We start from the raw sequence: 23,414 nt of genomic DNA, 5'->3' as shown, positions 1-23,414 counted from the left end.
CTCAAGGATGGGTCCCGGGTGTTAGGAAGGATGGAAATGGTGACAGCCTAATATGGTTAGCAGCAAGTACCATGACATTTGAGTCAGAACTGATGGATGTGGGGCTCAGTGGGTTAAGTGTCTGCCTTCGGCTCTAGACTCTCATGATCCTGGGGTCCTGGGATGGAGCCCCACATCTGTCAGGCTCCCTGCTCAGCGGAGAGTCTGCTTCTCCCTCTCCTCTGCCCCATCGCTGCCCCCACCCATGCTCACTCTCTCTCTCAAATAATTAAAATAAAATAACTGATGAATGGGACTGGAGAATCTCCCAGGCTTTCTGTCCTTCACCTGTCTGGAGTCTGGAGTCTGCTGCAGCATCAGTGGGCGCTTCCCATGGACCAAACAGGAGCAGAGATAGGAGGGGGTGCTGCCTAGCTGGCAATCAGCCAGCCACTGCCACTCCCCAGCTTCCCAACCACTTGAAAGGCTAAGGGAAAAGAGCTCATCCAGAGCTGAAGGAGGCCTAGAGGCCCGACTTAGAGTTCATCAGTCTTTCTCCCTCCCTCTGACAGCCAGTGGAGCTAAGTGAAAGCTGAAATTGTAGCCACCCGCTCTGTGGGTTGCACACTCCCACTCTCAGTCACTGACCCCAGGTCTGGGTCTGAGCCCAGTGCGTGTGCCGGGAGCAGGGGTGGGGGGGTGTTGGCCATGCTGACAAAATCCATTTGGAATTTCTCAAGGTTGTGGTTTGGGGCTTAAGTTTGCCACAGAGTGTGCCTGACGAAAGAGAAAGAAAGAGAGGGAGCCAAAGAGAATACAGAGGAAGGAAACAGGAAAAAGCCGAAATATTCTTGCTGTAATACCATTGGAGATTCTCCTCCCTCTTTCTAAGTGTGAGAAATTCCCATTCTGGTTGTTCCTTATCATTATTTTCTCTCCTATGCCCATTCTACCTGCATCCCCTCTCTGCCCGACACCCCCATACACACCAGGCTCAGTCAGTGACTAAGGTAAGGATGAGATGTCTTCCTGCTTCCATCAAGTTTCCAAGCCCAGGATTCTCAGGTGGAAATTCTGGACATAAAATTTTGTCATAAAGTACTAGCCTAACCCAACATTCCTCAAAATGCCCTTGCTACCTGAGTAGCAAGATCACCTAAATTTGAGGGTAATTTGGGTAGCAGACATATCTATTGCCTAGAGAAATAGAGAAAACCATTTCTACATTCCCCAGCCAAAGAGATGACCTGTTAGAGGCAGCATCTTGCAACCCCACAAACATTTAGTCACTTGTAAAGTTCTGAATGTGTGATGCCTATCCCTTTTCTGAATTGAATGATAATGGTTTGTTTTCAAAGATAGAGTTAGGAATGGACAGATTGTAACTGTAAAAAATCTGTTTTCTCTAGTTTTGGTTATGTCCTGAAAGAGAAAGGAATTATTTTATTAAGATTAAATGCAGAAGAGCTCTGAATAAGGAAGAACACAATACACATGCAAATAATTCAATAGGAAAGCATGCTGGTTTTGCTGGTTTCCAGAGCAAAACACTCCCTTTTCAAGCACTGGAATCTCTTTTATATGTTTCCCATTAGTCTTATATCTACCTCCCAAGTTCTCTGACTTGGAGCCATAAAGAAAAGCACCTGCACTTTTGGGTCCAGGCTTAATGTTGAGATGCGTTCAGGACTTGAAATCTCCGGAACAGAGGTAACCATGGTGTAGGGCAAGGGTTAACCAAGTACAGCCAGAGAGCCTAATCTCATCTGCAGTCCCATTTTTGTGAATTAAGCCTTATTGGACACAGCCACACCCATTTGTTTATGTGTGGTCTGTGGCTACTTTTTGATTCACAACAACAGACTTGCGTAATTATAGCAGAGTTGAGTAGTTGCGACAAATCCCACAAGCCTAATACAGCTGACCCTTGAATGACATAGGTTTGAACTGTGTAGGTTCACTTAATACACAGATTTTTTTTTTTAGTAAATACCTACCGTACCCTAATGTAAATGTATTTTATCTTCCTTATGATTTTCTTAATAACATTTTCTTTTCTCTATTTTATTTCAAGAACACAGTATATAAAACACGTAGCATACAAAGTATGTGTTAATCTGTTAATCGACTGTTTCTATTATCGGTAAGGCTTCCAGTCAACGGTAGGCTATAAGTAATTAAGTTTTGGGGGAATCAAAAGTTATGCACAGATGTTTGATATACTTGCTATCAAGCCCTCTGCAGGAAAAAAAAAATGCCAACCCCTGTTCTAGGACAAGGGTCAAGGTGAAGTCTGGAGTTGAAGCACATAAAAAGTAAATTGGGTAGGGGCGCCTGGGTGGCTCAGTGATTAAGTGTCTGCCTTCAGCTCAGGTAATGATCCCAGGGTCCTGGGATCGAGCCCCACATCAGGCTCTGCTCCGCGGGAAGCCTGCTTCTCCCTCTCCCACTCCCCCTGCTTGTGTTCCCTCTCTCGCTGCGTCTCTGTCAAATAAATAAAATCTTAAAAAAAAAAAGGTAAATTGGGCCTATGTTTGGATATCTAGCCCCCCTCTACCTAGAAGTACCCCCTGGTTTTTCACACTGAAAGTTGCCAACTAAATCAGTGAGGACCATTTCAAATCCTTTGTGGAACCCAGGCAGGATACACATACTCATTGGGTGTATGAGGGTAGAATTCACCTGGAAAAGAAGCGATGGACTGGGATCCCAAGTGTGGGCAGAAATATAACCACATGCATCCACTGGTCCAGTAGTTTAATTTATTTTAGTTACAAACGGAAACCAAGAACAAGTCTCAGTACAATAAATTATTCATTCCCATCCCTCCTGCTAACAACAAATAAGTAAGAGGCTCAGAGAGTTTTAGATAAAACTCTTCCTTTGGAGGGTTCCCTTTAACATCTGAATTGGGGGGGGACTTAGTTTCCCTAAGGGCCTAGACAAACAACTCTCTGAAGACTCTAGGGAGAGCCCCCTTCCCTTCCCCAGGAAAAACCTCTCTACCACTGTCTCCTATTCCCCCACAAGAAGGGGCCCAGGCTGCTGTAGAGGAGTTAGGGAACAGCAGATAGGAACGAGTGGTCTCCCTGGATACAGGTCTTATGGCTCCACACAAGGCCTGGGGCTATCCCTCAAAGGAGAGGCGTGGTCAAACTACAGGGACACCCCAGCCAGAAGGTGTATGAACCAGAGCTAAAGGGACCCCAGGGCTGGGGACAGGGAGGCAATACAGTGCATGTCAACTTAGTTCATTTCAGGTGTTTCTGGAGCAGAAGAGGGGGTGACAGCTTTCCCTCCCAGGCCCCCCTATGGTGGGGGAGAAGGCTGCACATCGCGGACTCGGCCTGACCCCCCCACGCCCCCAAAGCTGCTGCCAGGAGCCAAGATTGCCCCTGGACAGAAATGAGAGCAAAGGGCCGAGGAGGCGCGCCCACTCCCCACCGGCCCCGGCCCCGCGGGCCAGGTGAAGCCGCCCCTCACTTACACACGTTGACCCACTCGGTGACCTTACACTCGTCACACAGCACATAGCAGCACCAGTGGAAGCGGCAGTGACAGCGCTCCACTCGCGTCTGCCGGAGCACGTTGTGCCCACGGCCGCAGCACAGGCTGCTGCAGCCGTCCAGCAGACGGCTGGTCTTGTTGCAGGCCCGGCCCCGAGTGCCAGGGGAGCCCACTGCAGGGTCTCGCTCACAGAAGTCGGGGGACTTCTCAAAGTAAACCAGCTCTCCCGAGAGGCGACGGGGACGCAGGCGGGGTTGGAAGGCTCCGGAGTTGCGGTTGTGGGTGTCGATGAAGATGGCCCGGCCCAGGCGCTCCCTCAACGCTGCCCCCACTGCCCGGAAGTCTGGGGTCGCCCTCCAGCACGTCTTGAACTGACAGCTACCCGATGTGCCGTGGCACTTGCATTTCCGCTTCAGGTTTTCAGTTACCACCTAGAGCATTGGGTGGGGGGGGCAGAGGTGAAGGGGGGCAGCACAGGGGCAGAGCACAGGGTCGCAGCAGAGGGGAGGGAACAGAGAGCACAGGGAGGGAGACATAGAGGCAAGAATGACCATGGAATATCAGAAGAGAAAGGGCACTGCAGGGCTGGCTAAGAGCTCAATTCCCTCATCTTCTGGTTTGAGGACTGAGGCCAGAGCAGAGTGATCCGCCCATCTTTAATCACTAGCCGGTAAGAGAGACTCAGCTTCGATAACTAGCTGCTAACAGAACTAAACTCCAGTTGTCCTGACTCGCAGTCCAGTGCTCTTTGCAGAGTGAGCACTAAAATGAGCCCCGCTTCTGTAGGAAGGCAGTTGTGGTACTAGCTACCATGTAATGAGCACCTGCCAAGGACTAGGCTCTCTGCCCAGTGCCCTATTTAATAGCTCACTCCTAATGACATCTTAAGGTAGGTATCGTTAGACTCTTTTTACAGATGCAGAACGGAGGGTAAGTGACTTGCTTGAGGTCATCCAGATGGTGAGCGGCCATCCCCCACCACATCTCATCCTCTTTACTCTGCTCGGCCTCTCCAACTCCAGCCAGGCCTCAAAAGCTAAGGAGACCCAGGACACGTCGGACACACATACCTGTCGCCCCACCCTGTTGTTGTGGATTCGCATTCTTGCCTGGATGTCCCGGGGAGCTTCCCTGGAATCCAAGAAATCCCGAGAGAACTTCTCTCCAAAGTCCATGTCATGGTTACAGCCACCCCATTCCCATGTGTCCTGGGGGCCAGGGCTGGGGCCTGAGCCGGGGCCAGGGCTGGGCAGGGAGTGGGGGAAACTCTTGCCCCGGGACAGAGCCTGCAGCTGCAGCAGCTTGGCCCTCAGCCGGTCCTGCTCACCACTGCCCTTCCAGCCGCAGCTGCAGCTCACTAGCCTGCCCAGGCTGCAGGCCGTGGCGACCGCGTGCATGACCCCTGCCGCCAGCATGGAGAAGGAAAAAGCACTCTCACGGAAACCTGGGGATAAAAAGGGTGTGACGGGGGATAAGGTTGACAGGCAGCTGGAGTAGGGAGGTGGGAGGAAATAAGCAGCCACCCTTCAATTCCAGGAATTCCTAGCTGAATCCTGACCCTGTCATTTACCAGCTGCGTAATTTGGGAGAAAGTCACGGAGAAGGAAGGGAACGGAAGCACGAAGCCTCAGTTTCCTCATTTATTAAGGGAGGAGCTGGACTGAGATGATCTCTGAGGCCCATCCTCGTTCTGTAAGTCTGGGATTTGTGGGTGCAGATGAAAGAGCTAGCTGGAGGGCAAGACCCTTGAGGTTGGCAGGTGACTGAGAGGGAGTCCCCGAGGTCTTTGAAGAAGTGATCACTGAGTTCTACATCTGAAAGCTTTAAAATTCCCCAGCCCAGCAGGGAGCTTGGGTGGTGGGGTGGAAGCTGAGACTTTCGTGTTCTTTTTTTTTCTTTTTTCTTTTTTCTTTAGGGCCCTTTAACCAAACTTCCTCCACCACCCCAACACCCCCAAAGCACTGGAGCTGTGGAGCTATCCTTCCCCTTTCCACTTTCTAGTTTTATATTTGCCCTTTAAGACTGCCCTTTATGTTTATCCTAACCTGCTATTACTCTATAAAATGCTGGGAGGGGGAAAGGGGTGGGGGGTGATTTTCCCTGAGGCCCTCTTAAAATGTTGGCTTCTTTGTTATGTTTTGGGGGTCACAGAGGCTCAAGATGACAAGCCTTTCCCATGCTTCTCATTTGGGTATCAACGCCTTTCCCTACACCCGGCCCTCTAGAGAAGGAGGGGGTCCCTCACTTCCTTTTAGGTAGGGGCTCTCTTGAGCCCTGAGAGGATGAGAGACAGCTCCTCTTTAGGGGCCAAGCCTCTCCCACCCCAGGATGCAGGGCTTCTGGCCCAGCCTCCCAATCCCCCCCAACCTCAACCCTCCGGGGTGAAGCTGTTTGCACACGTCTTGGGAATTCCCCCGCAGATGGCAGCTGCCTATTAACCCCGTAGTCCCTGAAGTACTGCCCCCACCCTCGAGCTGAGCCCAGAATGGATCTTTACTCCTCCAGGGAGGAAACACGGGCATGGCCTGGCAAGAGGCAACGATGCCTTCCAGACCATACCTCCCAGACCAGACCAGCAGTGACCTGTTCTTCGCCCCTCCAGCCGTTCCTCACCTGCTCAGGTGAGAGCCACCTGGGGCCCCCACAGCACAGAGGAGGGGGCTGCTCCCCAGCTTCAAAGCCATCAGGGTCTTTGTTCCCAGCCTCTGCTCCTGGGAACCCCAGCAATTAGGGGAGTAGGTTTAACCCTTAAACGGTTGGGGGCGTCACCCCACCCCCGCTGAGGCTCTGGGGACACCAGCCTGGGCTTGTCTGGGGAGAGGGAGGGGGGAGGATATTGGGGGAGGGAATGGGGGGGCGTTTGAAGCTTCCAGGGCTGGGGGCATCTCTTGCTCACAGGTGCAACCCAGATCGAGCCTGGTGGAGGCAGGCAAGGGGGGCCCTAGGGTAGGATAGCAAGACTCAGCTGCTTTGCCGGCAGCACGCAGGTGGAAGTGAGGCGCAGGGGCCCAGACGGGTGGCCAGGCGCAGCTCTGTGGCTCCCGGGGGTGGGGTGGGGGGGAATTCCCGGAGAGAGGCCCCTCCCGGAGTCGCGAACCGGTCCCTTCCCGCCTCCGCTCGCCTCGGCCTGCCCCCCCAGCCCCAGCCCCCCGGTGCAGACCCGCCTGGCCCGGCTCACCGCGCTTGAGGATGGCGCTGTGGTGCGGCAGGCGGCCGCCGCCCTCGAGCGCCGAGCAGTTCCAGCGCTGGTCGCGCAGCTGGTGCTGACACTCGTGTACCGCGATGTGCAGGCCCTGAAGCGCGGATGCCGTCACGTCGGGGCTACGCAGGCAGAGGCCCAGCTGCCGCTTGCTCAGGCCCGACAGCGTCAAGCATACAGTGTTGGCGGTCAGCGGCGGCTCGCCGGGCAGCTTCAGGCCCAGAATCTCATTGCTGAGGGCCCTGGGAACGCAGAAGGCTTTGCGGGGTCTGTGGTCCAGGCCTCGCGCCCCCTCCGACTCCTCCCGTCCTGGGTCGGTGCTTTCAGCCTAGGGCTTTCTCTCGTGGGCTGGGTGACAGGGGGGAGCTGCTCACCGACTGCACAACGCCAGGAACAGGAGACCCGTGAAGCCCGAGGGCGGAGGCCGCGGCCGGGGCTCCTCCCGCATGTCGAAGCCCGGGCCCTAAGGCCCCGGTGGGCAGATCGATCAGGGCCTGCGGGACAGGGAGACTTGGGGGCTTTGGAATAGGGTGGGCTGCCCCCCCCCCCCCGGCAACCAAGGATTCCTAACTCACCAGTGCCACCCCAGTGACCCTTCTCATCCCTCCCCAAGCAAAACAGTAAGAATCACCCCTGTCCCTGGACCCTGGAGGAAGGGTCTGGGCACCGCAGCAGGGACTTATGCAAGAGCCCCTGGAGCTGGACCCAGACAGACACAGTGCCTGGCACACAGACACACTCACGTGCAAACGCAGACGTACTGACTCACAAACACCACTCCACCATCTTGCCCCCCCCCCCGCTCCCTCTTTGAGGGCCCCACAACTGGCTTCCCTCGCCCACCAGAGCCTGGCTCTCAGGGCTAGGGGGCGGTTTCGGAAGAGGGTTCTGCACCCCCTACAGACGGCGGGGTGTGGGGGAGGGTCACCTTCAGGTGCCGTCGAGGGCAGGCAGCCTCCGTGAGAGACCTGGAGGAATGGGCCCCCAACCCTGCTCTACCCACTTTTTCCACAGTTGGGAGAGAGGGGAGGCTCCAGGTGCACCAGACAGGGAGGGGACCTGGTTCCCGCCTGAAGAGGACGGCGGCGCAGGCTGAGTTCTCTTCCTCCTCTGCCACTTTTCCTAACTTCAGTGTCCCCCTCATCTGCGATGCCCGTGTGGTCCCCTTGGGTCCCAGGCTCATTCCCCACCCCTTTGCTCTCGCGTTCATTGCCCTTCTGATCTGGGGATATTCTTTTATTTGCTGTCTTTATCTCTGCCAATATCCCTGGCTCTCTCTCTGTCTCCGTGCCCCAGTGGGCGGATGCGTGTCTGTCTGTCTGTCTGTCTGACTACCCGTGTGCCTGTCTTGGCCCCGTGTGCGCATCCCTGCTCTCCCTGCTTTCCCGGCTCCGATTACCTCCAGCTGCTCTGGTGCGGGGTCGCCACCGGCACGATTGGGTCGCCTGGGCTCGGGCTTCTCAAACCGTGCGGAGACTGCGCCGGGTTCTGCCCCCTCGGCAGAGCCGCATTCTTCCAGGGCAGGGCCACTCCTCTTCGCTGCTTCCCCAGCGCCGCCGCAGCCGCCGGGAGGAAGGGAGGGAGGAAGGGAGGGAGCGATCGAGAAAGCTAGCGAGTGGTCTAGCAAAGAACTGGGGGCTCCGGCTCTACTCTACTCACGCCGAGCTCACAAGCGGCTCTGCTGCGGCTGACAGAGCTGCGGCCCCTCCCCAAGCCCCGGGCATCCCCACCCCACTCCTCGCACCCCCCGCCTTGACCCGGGGAGCGCAGGCGCTCCCCCTCCTCCCAGCCTACACACACACCCTCTCCCCCGACGCCTGGGTTCACGCTTGGCCCCACTGAAGGGGGTGGTGACCAGAGTGCCCCTCACCTGCTCTGGGTAGCCAAGTCTGCAAGGAGGGTGACGTGACCCAGACTAGGGAGACAGGACCCTGGTCCCACGTGGTCATTGCTCTTTGCCTCAGTTTCCCCACTGAGAGCTGGATGGCTGGAGAGTGCCTTTGACAAGATGAACACGGAGCTGAGATTCAACTTCCCTCCCTGGACAATGTTGTGTAGAGCCCTCAGCGAGAGTGCGCCGCAGGGCACTCAGAGCCAGCAGGAAAAGCTCCCTTCTGGGTGGCTTGGCTTCCACCCACCTCTGAGCTCTGCGCCTGCCCCTTGGGAGGGGTCAGACTTGGCCTCAGAGTTTGGTCCTAGCAGAGACTCGGGTAGCCCCAAAGATCTCCAGCCTTCTCCTATGCTTCCCTTGGCTTATAGGCATCCTTGCCCGCAGAGTTCTCCTGCCCATCCCGGGATCCCGGGTCTGCACTTCGAGTGGCCCATATTCTTGCTCCAGGCTTTCAGACCTGGATAGCCAGGGAAAGAGCCTGCATCTTGGGGTGCACAGACCAGAGCAAACCACCTTACGGAGCTCCAGTGGCAGTGAAGGGGTTAGGCGCCACTGCGCTCCTGCCTGACTCACCCTCCCAGCTCTAACCACTGCGGGCTATTTTTGCCAGAGAGGGGCCCCAGGCTTCCCAGCCGCCCCCCCCCCCCGCCCCTGCCAGACCGCAGCCCAAGGCACGACTGGCCCCGCGCGCCCGAGGCTGGCACGTTGACTCAGAGACAGGCCCCCTGGGGAAGGAGAGCCACGGGGCCCGAAACCCACAGCCACAGTCATCTCTTCCTTGGTGGTGGCCCTGCAGCTCTTCTGGGCAGTCAGCCTCCAGCCTGTCCTGCTGCAGGGCCTGCCCTATGCTGCAGGGGGCGCTGCTGTCTGGGGGGCAGAGCAATCTGAGAGAGATCAGTGACTTTTCATCGGCTGGCATATTACTTACTAACCACCTTTATGTGCCGGGTCTGGAGCAGGCCTGAGGAGGTAAAAGTGCCATGGTTCCTGACACTGGACAGCTCTGACCAGAGAGGGTTGCTTTGCTTTGCTTTCTCACCTCTGGGGGCAGGGGAGGAAGAGAAATAGCCCTAGAACTCCTGCCTCTCCTTCCTGTTTAGACACCAAGACCCAAAACATGTGTGGCTTTTGAGGCCACTGGAATCTGTAAGCCGGATCTCAGTACCTTTCATCCTTACACCTGGATGCAGTGACCCTGGCCAGCGTCTTTGTCCTTCTTCCTGCATGTCAGCTGGGGACTCCACCCAGGTCCCTGGAGGAAGGGGATGAGGTTTCCTATGCCCCTCTTCTCCCATGGGCATTTGTATTTCTCCATGGGTCTCTGGACCTCCCTCGGGTTTCCGACTGTTACTTCTGATTCTACCGTTGTCAGGCTATAGAACAGTCAGGTGCCAAGGAAGGGCCAAGGTCAGATCTATTACCATAGACTCCAACTTCTCAGTGACTCCAGGGCTCCCCACGCTGGTCTGTCCCAAATCCAAGGACCCACACTCCTGTTCCCTCTCCACGCAGAAGCCCAGCTCTGGGACAGGAGGCCACAGGCAGGCAGACTGGGTGGCCTGAGCTGGCCCCCAGTGCCCTTGGCCCGACCGGCTGGCCTGAGCGCTGACCCGCAGGCGGCTGAAGGGTGGTGGAGCAGGCGGGGTCTGGAGAGGGCTGTGGGTACACACCCATTGCCTAATACCCCAAGCACGCGGCCAGCTCCAGGAAAGGGGAGGGGCGGGAACCAGAGAGACCTTGACAGGGGTTGGGGCCACGACAGGAGGGGGAAAGTGAGGGGCTGTCATTACTTTGGGGAGAGAGTGGGAGCAAGCTGGTCCCCCTTCCGCTCGATGAGAAGACTGGAGGGCTGCCTTCCCATCATGGGGATGGAGGGTGTAGCAAGAACAATCTGGGAAGATCACTGGGGCCCTGGAGGGCGGGGGTCAAAGAAAAGAGTGGGGCCCCCCCCGGGAGATTGGGGGATCGAGCAACTGAGGCGGTGGCTAAAGCAGAGCAAAGCCTTGGGAACCTTCTCCTCCCCCTCCCCTCATGTTTGCCTTGGCCCGGGGTCCCGGGTGACTCATCTATTGCTGAGCCGCTGATAGGGGCGGCCAAGCTCGGGGAACCCAAATTATAGGCCCAGGAGGGATGGATGCGCCCTCAGCGGTGAGCTCAGCTGCGCTGCCCACCCTCCGCCTCTCACGCCTTCTGCTGCAGCACCGTAGGCCACCACCCGGAGGCACCAAAGGGTCTGCAGCCAGGCCGCACTGGACTCCCGGGGAAACCCCCAACACTTGAGCAGTTAGCCCCAACAAATCTGTGGGATTACCGTAGACAATTTTGCCCCCTTCTCTACCAGAGGCTGATGCCTTCCCAGCACGAGGAGGCAGTGCCGCCTGCTGGTGCTTCAAAGGAAGGTAGGCTCCTCTGCCCACAAACTCTCAGCCCTGGTCTCCTGCCTCCTCCCCACATCCCAACAACAAGGTAAGACCCCCTTTCCCCTCCGCCATCTCTCTCCTGTTCCTATTCCAGAGAGGTGGTTTGCTACTGATTTTCTACTTCGAGCCTTTAAAGTTATCCGTGGTCAAAAGTGATAGAAAAAGGGCGCCTGGGTGGCTCAGATGGTTAAGCGTCTGCCTTCGGCTCAGGTCATGATCCCAGGGTCCTGGGATCGAGTCCCGCATCAGGCTCCAGGCTCCTTGGGAGCCTGCTTCTCCCTCTGCTTCTCTCTCTCTCTCTCTCTCTCCTTCTCTCTCTCCGTCTCTCATGAATAAATAAATAAAATATTAAAAAAAGAACTGTTTTTAAAAAAGTGATAGAAAAATACAGGAAGGTAAAGGAGCTAGGTAGCAGAATTCCATCTTATATAGGGGGATGAAAAAGAAAGTGAGGGAACAAGCCCATGGAGATATCTGAGGAAGGACATTCCAGAACACAGAAAAGCAGGTGCAAGGATCCCGAGACAGGAACTTGCTTGGTATGTTCAGGGAATCAGCAAGTTGGCCAGTGTGACCAAAGGGAGGAACCCACAGGGGAGAGAGTGGTAGACAGTGAAGTTGGGGGACGGGGACAAGGAAGGAGCAGGGTCAGATCATATAGGGTCATGTAGGCCACTGTAAAGATTTCGCCTTTTTCCTTGAGTGAGATGGGGAATCCTTGGAAAATTCTGAGCAGAGGAATGAAATGATCTGCCTTCGGTTTTAGAAAGCATGGCTCTGGCTGCTGGGTAGAGAAGAGACTGTGGGGGGCAAAGGTAGGAGCGAGGAGAGCTACCAGGAGGCTAGTGCAGTAATCCAAGAGAGAGGGGGTGGTGGCTCTGACCAATGATGTAGCAGCGGCGGGGTGAGCATGGGTCCGAGTCTGCATATATTTTAAAGACAGAAGGACAGGATTTGTTGACGGACTCGACACGGAGTACAAGAGAACAGATGGATCAAGGATGACCCTAAGACTCTTGTCCTGAGCAACTGAAAGGATGGAGGTGCCACTTCCCGAGATGGGGTGACCAAAGAAAGAGCAGGTTAGGAGGGGGAAGAATCATGTGTTCGAGTTTTGAACAGGTACATTTTTAGCTTATTCAAGTGTTAGATGTGCAAGTGCAGAGTTCAGGGCCAGAGGTATAAATTAGGGAGCATGAGACTGGATAGTTCACCAAGAGAGTGAGTGTAGACTGAGAAGAAAGTCCAGCTTGAATCGGGGTACACTCTGAAGCTTAGAAATTGGTACACAGGGTGGAACCAGATAAGAAGCCTGAGAAGGTGAGCAGCTAGTGAGGTAGGAATGGTGTTCTAGAACCCAAGTGAGGAAGTATTTCAAGAAGGAGAAAGCGTTCAATTCTGGCTGCTGTTCCTTGGAGGTTGATTAGGATGAGAACCAAGCACTGACCATAGAGCAACCAAGAGGTCATGGATGATTTTGATAAGGAGGTATAGCAGGTTCAAAGATGTGATCAGGATGGAAAGAGAGAATAAAGAAAAGAAATTGGTGCTAGTGATTAAAGCAATCCTCTTGAGCTTTGCTGTAAAAGAGAGCAGAGAAACGGGACAATCTTGGGAGGTAATGTGGAGTCAAATGACGCTTTGGCGGTTTTAGATGGGAAATATTACAGCATTTTGCATGTGGATGGGTATGATCTGGTACAGAGGTAAACTGAAGATGCAGGAAAGAAACAGAGGACAACAGACAGAGTGATGATTTTTTTTTAAAGATTTTATTTATTTGTTTGACGGGGAGAGAGAGAGAGAGAGAACAAGTTGGGGGAGGAGCAGAGCCACAAGCAGACTCCCTGCTAACCAGGGAGCCCAACCCGGGACTCCATCCCAGGACCCTGAGACCATGAACCAAGCCAAAGGCAGACGCCTAACCGACTGAGCCACCCAGGCGCCCCCAGAGTGATGATTTGATCTAAATAGAAATTTCGGCCAGAGCACGCACCGTGTGACCCAGAATTAGAGACCTCCCCTCCCGCTCTTCCCCACTACTCCTGGTGGGTGGAATGGTGGAATAAAGGATACTCGCTCCTTCTTTTCTTTCTTTCCACCTCTGCTTGTCACCACTGGCCACAGACAGGGCTTCCTGTCTTCCAGTGCATCTCCAGCCTCCATGGAGTTTTATCAATCCATAGGCCAAAAGACATGACCCAGACAAGCTGCCCATCATTGTCTATTTACTTGAGCCATCTCTACTGGGTGCCCTCTGGAGAGGTTACTGGCTTTTGGACCTGGGGAGGGTGCTGGGCCAGTACACTTTTTCCCTCAGGGTCAAAGCCTTGGAGGGACCAGGTAGAGTGGATGGGGCAATAGGCCTGGGAAGGATGTTGCCCTCAAAAATAACCTCCCTCAGGCTTCATTTGGGTTAATCAACATCTCACTTAAAAGGGAAGTGCTCCAGGAAGATTATTTAAACTCATCAGACATGTACTCCTTAGAGTGATTTCCCTGCCTTGAAGGGGATACCTGGTTATTTCCGAGGCTTGGAACTCTTCAAGATCAGACCTGGGTACATACTCAGTTAGAAAGTACCCTGAAGGAGGGGGAGATGAAAAAGAGAAGATCCAAAAGGGAGACAGAAAGATCCTAAAGATCATTTTTATTTATCTGTCAATTTTGAGACGGGCCCAAAGCTTGCTATTGCTGCACACTCAGAAACAGCTCGTAAGGTGGAAAGAACATGGGCTTTGAGACAAAACGATCTGAGTTTTAATCTGGCTCTACCATTTATTCATTTAAAAAAAAGATTATTTATTTATTTATTTTAGAGAGAGAGCATGCACTCAGGGAGAGAGGCAGAGGGAGAGGGAAGAGAGGAGGAGAAGCAGACTCCCCACTGCACATGGAGCCGACACAGGGCACGATCTCAGGACCCTGAGATCATGACCTGAGCCGAAACCAAGAGTCCGATGCTTAACCGACTGAGCCACCCAAGCGCCCCCCCATTTATTCATTTTCTATGTCTACACCCAACGTCGGGCTCTGACTTACAATCCCAAAATCAAGAGTCACATGCTCTACTGGTTGAGCCAGCCAAGTGCCCCCATTTATTAGCTGTGTGGACCTTGGACAACTTCTTAATCTACCTTTTCCTCTGTGAAGTGAGAGAGAGGAGAGACATGAAGGAGGAGATCTTCCCTCCTTCCAGGGGCCATCTGTGTGGGCTGGGAGGGCATGATAAGCAGGCTGGCAGTGCTCCCTATGCCCCACAGAGGGAACAGCAGCTACATCCTCAATAGGAGGCCAAGGGTAGCCTTGAAGCTGAGTTGGAGTCCCTGGGAGAAAACAGAAAAGTGTACAATGGAGGAGATGCTTGCAAGCATTTGGGTATCTCAATGTGTAAGAGTAGAAAGAGCCAGAGTTTTGGAGGAAGACAGAAACTCAACAGAAAAATCCAAAAAGAAACAGACGCGTGGAGGCACAAGTTCTCTATTCTGGGTTCAGTTCAGCAAGCAGCTCTTCTCTTCCCAGCCCTCCCTCCTGCACACGGACACACACCTGGCATCTACTCCACTGCCCTTCCTGAGCCTAATCCGCAGAGACTCAGCCATTCCAGGCCTTGTCCATCTTGATGCTGCCTAGGTTGCCGGCTCAGGCCCCTCCCCTAGTGACGCGCACGGGTTGACACATGCCACGGGGTGACGCACCATAGGATGACACAAGGTATACACGGCGAGTGTGACACATATATGCATATTTAATCTCCCCACGCACACATACTCATCCACCCATCTCCACACACAGTTCCAGACACTCTATCCCTCAGTCAATCATCTGGGTCTTTCCTGACGGTAGCTACCACCTCCTTCCCCACACATCGATGATGCACTGTTCCAGGTGGTGGCTGTGACAAGATGACTCGATTGATCCCTTCTGACCTGAGCTAAATTCCAAGATTCTTTGGAAACGTTCCTAACATCCCTCCTCCAAACACGGAGTTTCCCTACATGAGGACGCACATGGGTGTACACCCTCTCGACACACTCACACATTCGCATATGCATTCGCATTTGCATTGTCCCACTTACACACACACACACACACACACACACACAGTCACTTGTGCATGCCTTCCAGCCCACAGACTGCTGCTGTCCCTGGTTGGTTTCTCTCCACGGCAGGCTCTGTTTGGTGAACTCACCCCCAACCCCCCCCACCCCCAGGATTTCACGACCCCACCCGCACCCTCAGACTCCCGCTTATCCCTCCCTGTCCAGCCGTCGGGGGGGGGGGGGTTTCCTGGGAAGGAGGAGTCTCCCCGGAGTCGCCGCCCAGAACGACAGCTTTCCTTGCCTTCCTCTACTCAGGAGTGGGGAGAGAGGGGACGCCAGCGGAGGCCCGGGCTGACGTCGAGGGGACAGCCCCACGGCCGGTGGTGGCGAGGCGGCCGGGCTCCTGGCCGACTCTCCACGTAGCACACTATCGCCGCGCCCCCTGGCGGACGCTGGTCCGCGACGGGCTCCGGACGCGAGGAGGAGTGAGGCGGGCGCGCGTGGGAGGGCGTCCCAAGGGGAGGGGTCGGCGGCCAGTGCAGGCCCGGAGGCGGGAGCCACCGGGCAGGGGGCGGGGGTGAGCCCCGACGGCCAGCCCGTCAGCTCTCGCCTCAGACGGGCGGGAGCCACGGCCCCGCTCGCTGCCCATTGTCTGCGCCCCTGACCGGTGCGCCCTGGTGCCACAGTGCGGCCCGGCGGGGCAGCCTCCTATCGTCACTTCAGCCAGCGCCGCAACTATAAGAGGCGGTGCCGCCCGCCGTGGCTGCCTCAGCCCACCAGCTGGGACCGCGAGCCATGCTGCCCGCCGCCCGCCCCCAGGGCTGTTAGAGCCAGACTGCGAACTCTCGCCACTGCCTCCACCGCCGCATCCCGTCCCACCGTCGCGGGCAGCAGCCAAAGCCGCCCCAACTTCAGCACAGAGCAGGCGAGGCCGGGCAGGCCATGGGGCACTGGGCGCTGCTGCCCGGCTGGGTTTCTGCTACGCTGTTGCTGGCGCTGGCCGCCCTGCCCGCAGCCCTGGCCGCCAACAGCAGTGGCCGATGGTGGTAAGTGAGCTGGTGCGGGGTCGCCACTGGTGCCGGGGCGCAGAGCCAGGGGCCAGCCCCAGCCAGCTCCCACGCTCTGGGATCCGTGCGCAGACAGGCTCCCTCCACCGCACTGACTTGCTGCGAGACACCGAGGGGCGCTCTGGAGCGGAGGTGCTCCAGAGAATCTAGTTCTGATGAGGTGGGGTGAATGGTCCGCCCGCGGCGGCCCACGATACTCCAGGCAGGGAGCCCACTCCCATCTAGCACCGCCCTTCGTCCGTGAGCCCCAAACGCAGCCTCACGGTGGTAGCCACACCACAGGTTTCCCTGCCTCCGCAAGCGAAGGGCCAGGCCAGCGCTCAGAAAGGAGGCAAGAAGAGGGTGGGACTCCTATGCATTTCACGCCTTGGGTGGGCATGGACTCCAGGCCAGGATTTCCTCGCCCAGGCTGCCCGGAAGCAGTCTCTCAGAGCCAAGGTGGACATCTGGCCTTCAGGTTTCCCATGCCTCCCCTGTCCAGTCCCCAGACCCAGGGCCCCGAGTGGCCCTGCACAAAACTCTGGGCGCCCGTTCCTTTCAAACTACTGAGCCAGGGAGCGCCGAGTCTTTACCTCATTTCTGATCTCCTGCGGCTCTCTCAGGCAAATAGCCCCAGGAAGAGGGCGGGGTAGACACGACCTTTTTGATAAGGGTGCAGGTCCCCATTCCAGAGCTTGATCTCCTATCATGCATCTCACCAGGGGCATCGTGAACGTAGCCTCCTCCACGAACCTGCTGACCGACTCCAAGAGTCTACAACTGGTGCTCGAGCCCAGTCTTCAGCTGCTGAGCCGCAAACAGCGGAGGTTGATCCGCCAGAACCCGGGGATCCTGCACAGCGTGAGCGGGGGGCTGCAGAGCGCGGTGCGAGAGTGCAAGTGGCAGTTCCGCAACCGCCGCTGGAACTGTCCCACGGCTTCGGGGCCCCACCTCTTCGGCAAGATCGTCAACCGAGGTGGGTACCCAGGAAAGCGACGTTTCCAGGACCAGGGCAACGCAGGGTCACCCGCAGGGCAGGGGCGGGCGAGCGCAGGGAAGATGTCCCCGGCGCCCGCAGGGTTACATGATCAACCCGCCAAGAGCTTCACGCCCAGCGCCAGCTCTGGGCCAGACTCGTTCTACCAGGCGTTTTCAAGCCGTGCACCTTGGGCGCGGAGCTTAGCTTTTCTGCGCCACTGCCTGAGCAAAAGCGAGTCCTAGGTCGTGGACGCTGGCTGGCCACCGCTTTCCCGGCCCCTCTCAAAGGCGCCCGGGAAGCGGATCTCTGCGAGAGTGTCTCGCCTCCAAGCCCAGCAAGGCTCCCATCGCCGACACGGGCCGAAAGTTTGGGCTGCGGAGAGATTTTGACAGTGTAGAGTTCTTCCGCTCCCCTCTTTTCGGTTTCTCTCTCTGGAGCTTGCCCCACTTCCACTGAGGAGCCAAGTGCGCTCTGAGTCTCGGGAGCGCGTGATGACAAGCGTGGACAGGGTTGCGTGCCCACACACGTGCTTTCTCTAGGAGACCAGCTTCCCAGCACAGCCGGCCGCCTGGCTCCCAGGACTCCAAAGGCGGAGTCGGGGCACCGGACTCAAGGGTCCCGAACCCTCCACAGAGGAGGCTGGCCGCACCCCCGCGTTACCTCCTCGCTCATCCCCGCTCCCTTCCCTCACAGGCTGTCGAGAAACTGCATTTATCTTCGCCATCACCTCCGCCGGGGTTACGCATTCAGTGGCACGCTCCTGCTCAGAGGGCTCCATCGAGTCCTGCACGTGCGACTACAGGCGGCGAGGTCCTGGGGGCCCCGATTGGCACTGGGGGGGCTGCAGCGACAACATCGACTTCGGCCGCCTCTTCGGCAGGGAGTTTGTGGACTCCGGGGAGAAGGGGCGGGACCTGCGCTTCCTCATGAACCTCCACAACAACGAGGCGGGCCGCACGGTGAGCGCGCTTCGGGGGCTCTGCCTGGAAGCGGAGTGGCAGGGATCTCCGAGGCCCCGAGCAGGGGCTGACCTCGAATCTGGGCAGTAACGGACGGTGATGAGGCCAGGCGTCGGGGCAGGGAACCAGGAGAGGACGTCCAGAGGGTGGTGGAGGTTTGGAAGGGAAGGCAGAGAATGGAAGAGAGTGGTGGAGGGCGGGGAGAACTGGAGAGGTTAGGAGTCATGCAACCCGTGGAATGTATTGCCTACAGCCCCTCCGTTGTAATCACTGAAAAAAAAAAATGAGGCTTGGAGGCCGGGGCCACTGTCCGGCGTGGAGCAGAGTTGTGCCTGGTGTCCAAATCTCTGCGCGACATTTCACGCCTCCCTTCCCCTTCTTCCCTTCCGCCTTTGCGGAGGTCCTGGCAGGGTCCGGGAGGGGGCGGTATCTGGGATGGTGGCTCTGGCTGTGACCACCCTGGGACACCCTTCCTTCCCTCCCCCCGCCTTCCTCCCAGACCGTGTTCTCCGAGATGCGCCAGGAGTGCAAGTGCCACGGGATGTCGGGCTCGTGCACGGTGCGCACGTGCTGGATGCGGCTGCCCACGCTGCGCGCCGTGGGCGACGTGCTGCGCGACCGATTCGACGGCGCCTCGCGCGTCCTCTACGGCAACCGCGGCAGCAACCGCGCCTCGCGGGCAGAACTGCTGCGCCTGGAGCCCGAAGACCCCGCGCACAAGCCGCCCTCCCCCCACGACCTCGTCTACTTTGAGAAATCGCCCAATTTCTGCACGTACAGCGGACGCCTGGGGACAGCCGGCACGGCGGGGCGCGCCTGCAACAGCTCGTCGCCCGCGCTGGACGGCTGCGAGCTGCTCTGCTGTGGCCGCGGCCACCGCACGCGCACACAGCGCGTCACCGAGCGCTGCAACTGCACCTTCCACTGGTGCTGCCATGTCAGCTGCCGCAACTGCACGCACACGCGCGTACTGCACGAGTGTCTGTGAAAGCCCGCGCGGACTCGCGCCGGGGAGCGCTCTCCTCTCGCGCACCTCCAAACAGTCCCGCACACGCCCCCACCCGGCCCCTCCAGCCACACTCCCCGGGATTCCTGCGTACGCCATCATTTCTCCCACCTCCTCCTGCCTGGGGACTCCTGACACCACTTGCCTGGGCCGGCACAAACCCTCTTGCCATCCTGACGGACCTGCCCCGGACCTACCTCCCTCCCTGTCCCGGGAGACCCCTTGTTGCACTGCCCCCTGCTTGGCCCCGAGGTGAGAGAAGGATTCATTCCCTCCCCCGTGGGGGTCAGCGGCTGACCGTGTGGCTCGGCCTCCTCCACCGCGCCGGTGACCTCCTTGCCTCTCTCCCTCTCCTTTATCCTCAGTCTTTCTCCAGGTCCGCTCGTGCCCTTCCCATTCTCCTGCCAAGGGCGCAGACCCTGAACACACACCTGGGCATCGGGGCCTTTCTCCTCCCCACCTACAGCCGAACCAGGAGGTGCCAGGGTGAAAGGGCAGCTGTGGTGATGTGGAAAATGAGGTTGGGGGACCCAGCCGAAATACCCCCATTCTCCCAGCCTCTGTCATGGAGCCACTGAACAGCTGTGAGCCATGCCTCCCTCGGGCACCTCCTACCCCTTCCTGTCCTGCCTCCTCATCAGTGTGTAAATAATTTGCACTGAATCGTGGATACAAAGCCACGAGTTTGGTTGTTGTAAATAAAACTATTTATTGTGCTGGGTTCCAGCCTGGCTTGCAGAGACCACTTCTACCCCATCCCACTCACCCCAACCCCTCTCCCTTCTCTCCTTTTGCTCTCCAGCCTTTTTTGATCCCTCTTCTCCTCTCTCCAATTTCTCAAAGATGCTCTTGCCTACCGGAATCAGTATTTCCTTCCATTGTGGCTATTAGTGGCTCCTCGCCCCCACCAACGTAGTATCTTCCTCTGCAGAATAAAATCTCTATTTTTATCAATGACTTGGTGGCTTTTCCTTGAATCCAGAACACACCATTGCTTACTGCTCTTAAACAAATAGAATATGTTGTTGGGGTACTGGTGTCCTGGCCCTGCAGGAGCACCCTGAGATTCTGACCCTTGGATGACCTTAATGAGGCTACTGGGGATCCAGGTCTCCAAAAGAACCTAGTCAGGAGCCAAGAGACCCTGCAGGATTCTTCTTCCTATTCGAACACCAACTGGCTGTGTGATATCGGGCAAGTCCAAACTGCCTCAGTTTCTTCCCTTGCTAAATGGGTATTAAACAAACAGACAAACAAGCTCTGAGCCTGCCTTTCCCATCTGGAGTTGTGAAAATAGCCACAACTGAGTGATAGCCATGACCGTGTTGTGAGAAGAAACCAAAGAAGAAAGAGAAATCCAAGCAGAAAAGGTGATGCTGTAGAGCATGGGGCAGTGGGGAAGGCACTTCCCTCCCCAAGAGAAGGAAACACCTTATTAGGACCCCAGCTCCCAAACTTGGGCTCGGGAGGATCCAGGTAACATGATGGGCTCTAGTCCTGGACCCAAAATCTCAGGGATGATGGTTGGGGAGCAGAAGGGAGCTGGAGGGCCAGAATCCAAACAGAGGCTAGGGCTTAAACTGATGTAACCAAAAGGAAACCAAGTGTGGTCCATAACTCAACCATTAAGTTAGCCATTCCCGTAAAGAGCCTGAAAGAGGACTGTTACTAATAACACAGATACCTCCGTGCGCACACTCACCGGAGTGGGCAGGACTACTAATCCTGCCCACACCCTAAACCTATGGATATCTAACCCTAATCCTCTCCCCTTCCCTAGGTCTAGGTCTAACCTTAGCCTTAACCCTAACTTCAGACAAACACTAACCCCTTCCTAAGCTCTAATGCCTATCCCTAATCCTAACACTTTCCCCCAGGCGAGGACCTAAAGGGCAGGGGGAGCTATGAAGCACCCCACCCCCCAAGGGCAACAACTGATCCCAGACGACTGGAGAATTTCCCACTCTCCCCAGGACTCTTTTACTGTTGTTGCTGCCTCCCACCTCTCCCTGGATATGTGAACTCTGACCCCTGTTGGCCTTTGGGGTATGTGTGGGGGTAGGGGAGTGGAGCCAGGAGCTGCTCAACCCTGCAACGGACATCCCTTTCCCTTTTTCTCCGTCTGCCAAGCCAGCACCAGCTCAGCTCTGATGGGCAGTGGAGGGGGAGGAATAGAAAACTTATTGATCCAGAGTAGAAGACACCTCATAAGCCTTGGGTTTCCAGTAAAGAACCCCCTGCAGAGAATATCCAGTCTATAATCCAATGAATTATTAGATCCCCAGCTACGAAAGCAAGAAGTTAATGGGCTGCCAGAGACAGGAGAGGAGCCTCGGGCCCTGCTGGACAATGCCCAGGGTTGGGGAGAAGCAGCGGTTGGGGAGCTGAGGGGTTGGCCATTGTCCCCAGTCACTCTCACCTAACTCCTAATCCCAAGAGCTGGAACTGGTATCAGTTTTCAGGCCCAGAAGCTAGGGCCTCTGAGTCGAACTGACACATAGGAGCTGGAGGAAGGGTAAAGGGGAGCAATGAATCCTGTTCTGGCCTTAGTTAGACTTCTACCAAATCTGTTGTTTTCTCAACCTCAGTTACCTTGTCTATTAAACAGGGATGGTTGTCAGTACTGAATCTTCTTCCGGAAAGTGATGAGGTTCAGATGAGATCACATATATGAAAACGCGGGTCATTTGAACATTTGCAGACACCTCTTCTGCACCAGGCATATGCCAAACGCTGGGGGTACAGGGCTGTATGAGCCAGTGCCCACTTGGAGGAGTTTACGGTGTGGCCAGGGAATCAAGCACATCAAAACATATTGTCAGAGTAATAGCGGAGCGAAGTGAAGGCTCAGTGAAGTGTAAAGCCGTCGGCACACCCATGAGGTTTAAGGACAGACTCCCATGCTCAAGCCCGCTGCATGGAGGCCCTTCAGTTCCAGGGGCTGGGACTTCACAGTGGGTAGGGAAGTGCAGAATAAGGCTGGGCCCTTGAGGGGCCATGCACTAAGATAAAAGGGGGGTGGGACAAGCAAACGGGGATAGGATCTACAAGCATTACATAGAAGCTAATTTTTTTAAAAGTTTATTTATTTATTTATTTGAGAGAGAGAGAGAGAAAGAGAGCCTGAGCAGGGAGGAGGAGTAAAGGGAGAGAGAGAGAGAGGCAGGCTTCCTCCTGAGCAGGGAGCCCAACACCAGCTCCATCCCAGGACCCTGGGATCACGACCTGAGCCAAAGGCAGGGGCTTAACTGACTGAGCCACCCGGGCGCCCCAAGCTAATTCTTTTGATGTTCTGATCACCTGGGCCATCGTCACGGAGGGCTGTGCCTAGAGAGGTCGCCATAGGATAGTGCTGGCAGGAATGGACCTGATGCCCCAGCTCTGCCCCATCTGCCCAGGTTATCCTTCTGCCCACCTCTGAGCTTCAGGTGCCAGGTGCCACACAGCCAGGGGGACCTGAGGCTGTCAGGGACCCCGGACATACGGGTGGCCTCAGCGAGTGAGGGAGGCACTAGTCCTGAAATATCCTGGGGGGAGCGGAAAAGCTGAGAGGACCGAGATGGCAGACCTGCACAGTCCCCAGGGGGTCAGCGAGCCGGCACCACACACACCCTGCCACACGCACCCTGGAAAAACCCTGTCAGTGGGGCTGCAAATACCCCAGGGTCTAGGCACCCCCCCCCACCTCAGGCTGGCTCAGTCCTCCTCTCCAGGCCAGAGGGAGAAAAATAACAAAATGAGGAGAAAATAAGCTGTTTGGCTGTGGTGTGAGCAGGAATATCCATACAGAGCTGCCCACCACTCACCCTTACTCACTCTTTCCACACCCAGCCGGGGCGCCCAGCATGAGACAGACCACCCCCCTGCCCCCTCCCCCGTCTGGGCTAAAAGCAGACGCTGGTGAGCGAGCAGCAGGTTATAAATATGCCCGGGGAACTGCCGCCAACTCGCTCCCTTGTCATTCCCCGGGAGGGGATAGGGTGGGGTGGCTCCTAGGGAGGGGCCAGGGCTGCCCTGCTCCTGGGGCCCAGGAGGAAGTGGGGCTTCCAAGAGGCTACTGCACTTTTTTTTTTTTTTTTTTTTTTTGCCCTTTTCAAAGGGAAGGAACCACCACCACTTCGTTTCTCCTGGACATTGGCTCATCTGCCCAGAGGTGGGGTTCCATCCCTCCCCGGCCAGCCTCGGCAGGGACCTCAGAAGGAGAGGGCCCAACGCCACCCTGGCTCACAGCGCAGCTCAGCACCACTTCTCTTTCTCACACTCGCTTAGTCTCAGCAAAGCCATTCAACAGGCATTTGCTGGGGGCCTGCTGAGCCCCAGGCCGTGTGCCTAAGCACACCTGCACACACAAGTGTCCGCACGCATACGTGTGTGCACACACGGTG

The 23,414-nt window shown here is 56.5% G+C and overlaps 2 protein-coding genes across 3 annotated transcripts in view; one reads left to right on the top strand and one right to left on the bottom strand.

The window, feature by feature from the left end:
• Window positions 1–2,740: 2,740 nt before the first annotated feature.
• The window catches only part of WNT10B (Wnt family member 10B), a 31,043-nt gene continuing 10,369 nt past the window's right edge, over window positions 2,741–23,414 (bottom strand). The window contains exons 2-7 of one of the 2 annotated variants that reach the window (XM_027593491.1): window positions 8,556–8,683; window positions 8,085–8,224; window positions 7,060–7,179; window positions 6,665–6,927; window positions 4,557–4,930; window positions 2,741–3,917 (exon numbers count right to left, since the gene is read on the bottom strand). In XM_027593491.1, coding sequence (XP_027449292.1) covers window positions 3,459–3,917; window positions 4,557–4,930; window positions 6,665–6,927; window positions 7,060–7,133 — 1,170 coding nt within the window. In that variant the 5' untranslated portion in view covers window positions 7,134–7,179; window positions 8,085–8,224; window positions 8,556–8,683 and the 3' untranslated portion in view covers window positions 2,741–3,458. The remainder of the gene's footprint in view (window positions 3,918–4,556; window positions 4,931–6,664; window positions 6,928–7,059; window positions 7,180–8,084; window positions 8,225–8,555; window positions 8,684–23,414) is intronic. The other variant, XM_027593492.1, reaches the window with a different exon arrangement.
• On the top strand, window positions 15,982–19,011 carry WNT1 (Wnt family member 1). Its single transcript, XM_027593493.1, has 4 exons — window positions 15,982–16,085; window positions 16,808–17,061; window positions 17,758–18,023; window positions 18,523–19,011. Exons 1-4 carry the CDS (start codon window positions 15,982–15,984, stop codon window positions 19,009–19,011), a joined length of 1,113 nt encoding a protein of 370 aa, XP_027449294.1.

This window comes from Zalophus californianus, chromosome 9 (genome assembly GCF_009762305.2).
Source record: "Zalophus californianus isolate mZalCal1 chromosome 9, mZalCal1.pri.v2, whole genome shotgun sequence".
NCBI lineage: Eukaryota > Metazoa > Chordata > Mammalia > Carnivora > Otariidae > Zalophus > Zalophus californianus.
This window is presented reverse-complemented; position numbering and strand designations above follow the sequence as displayed.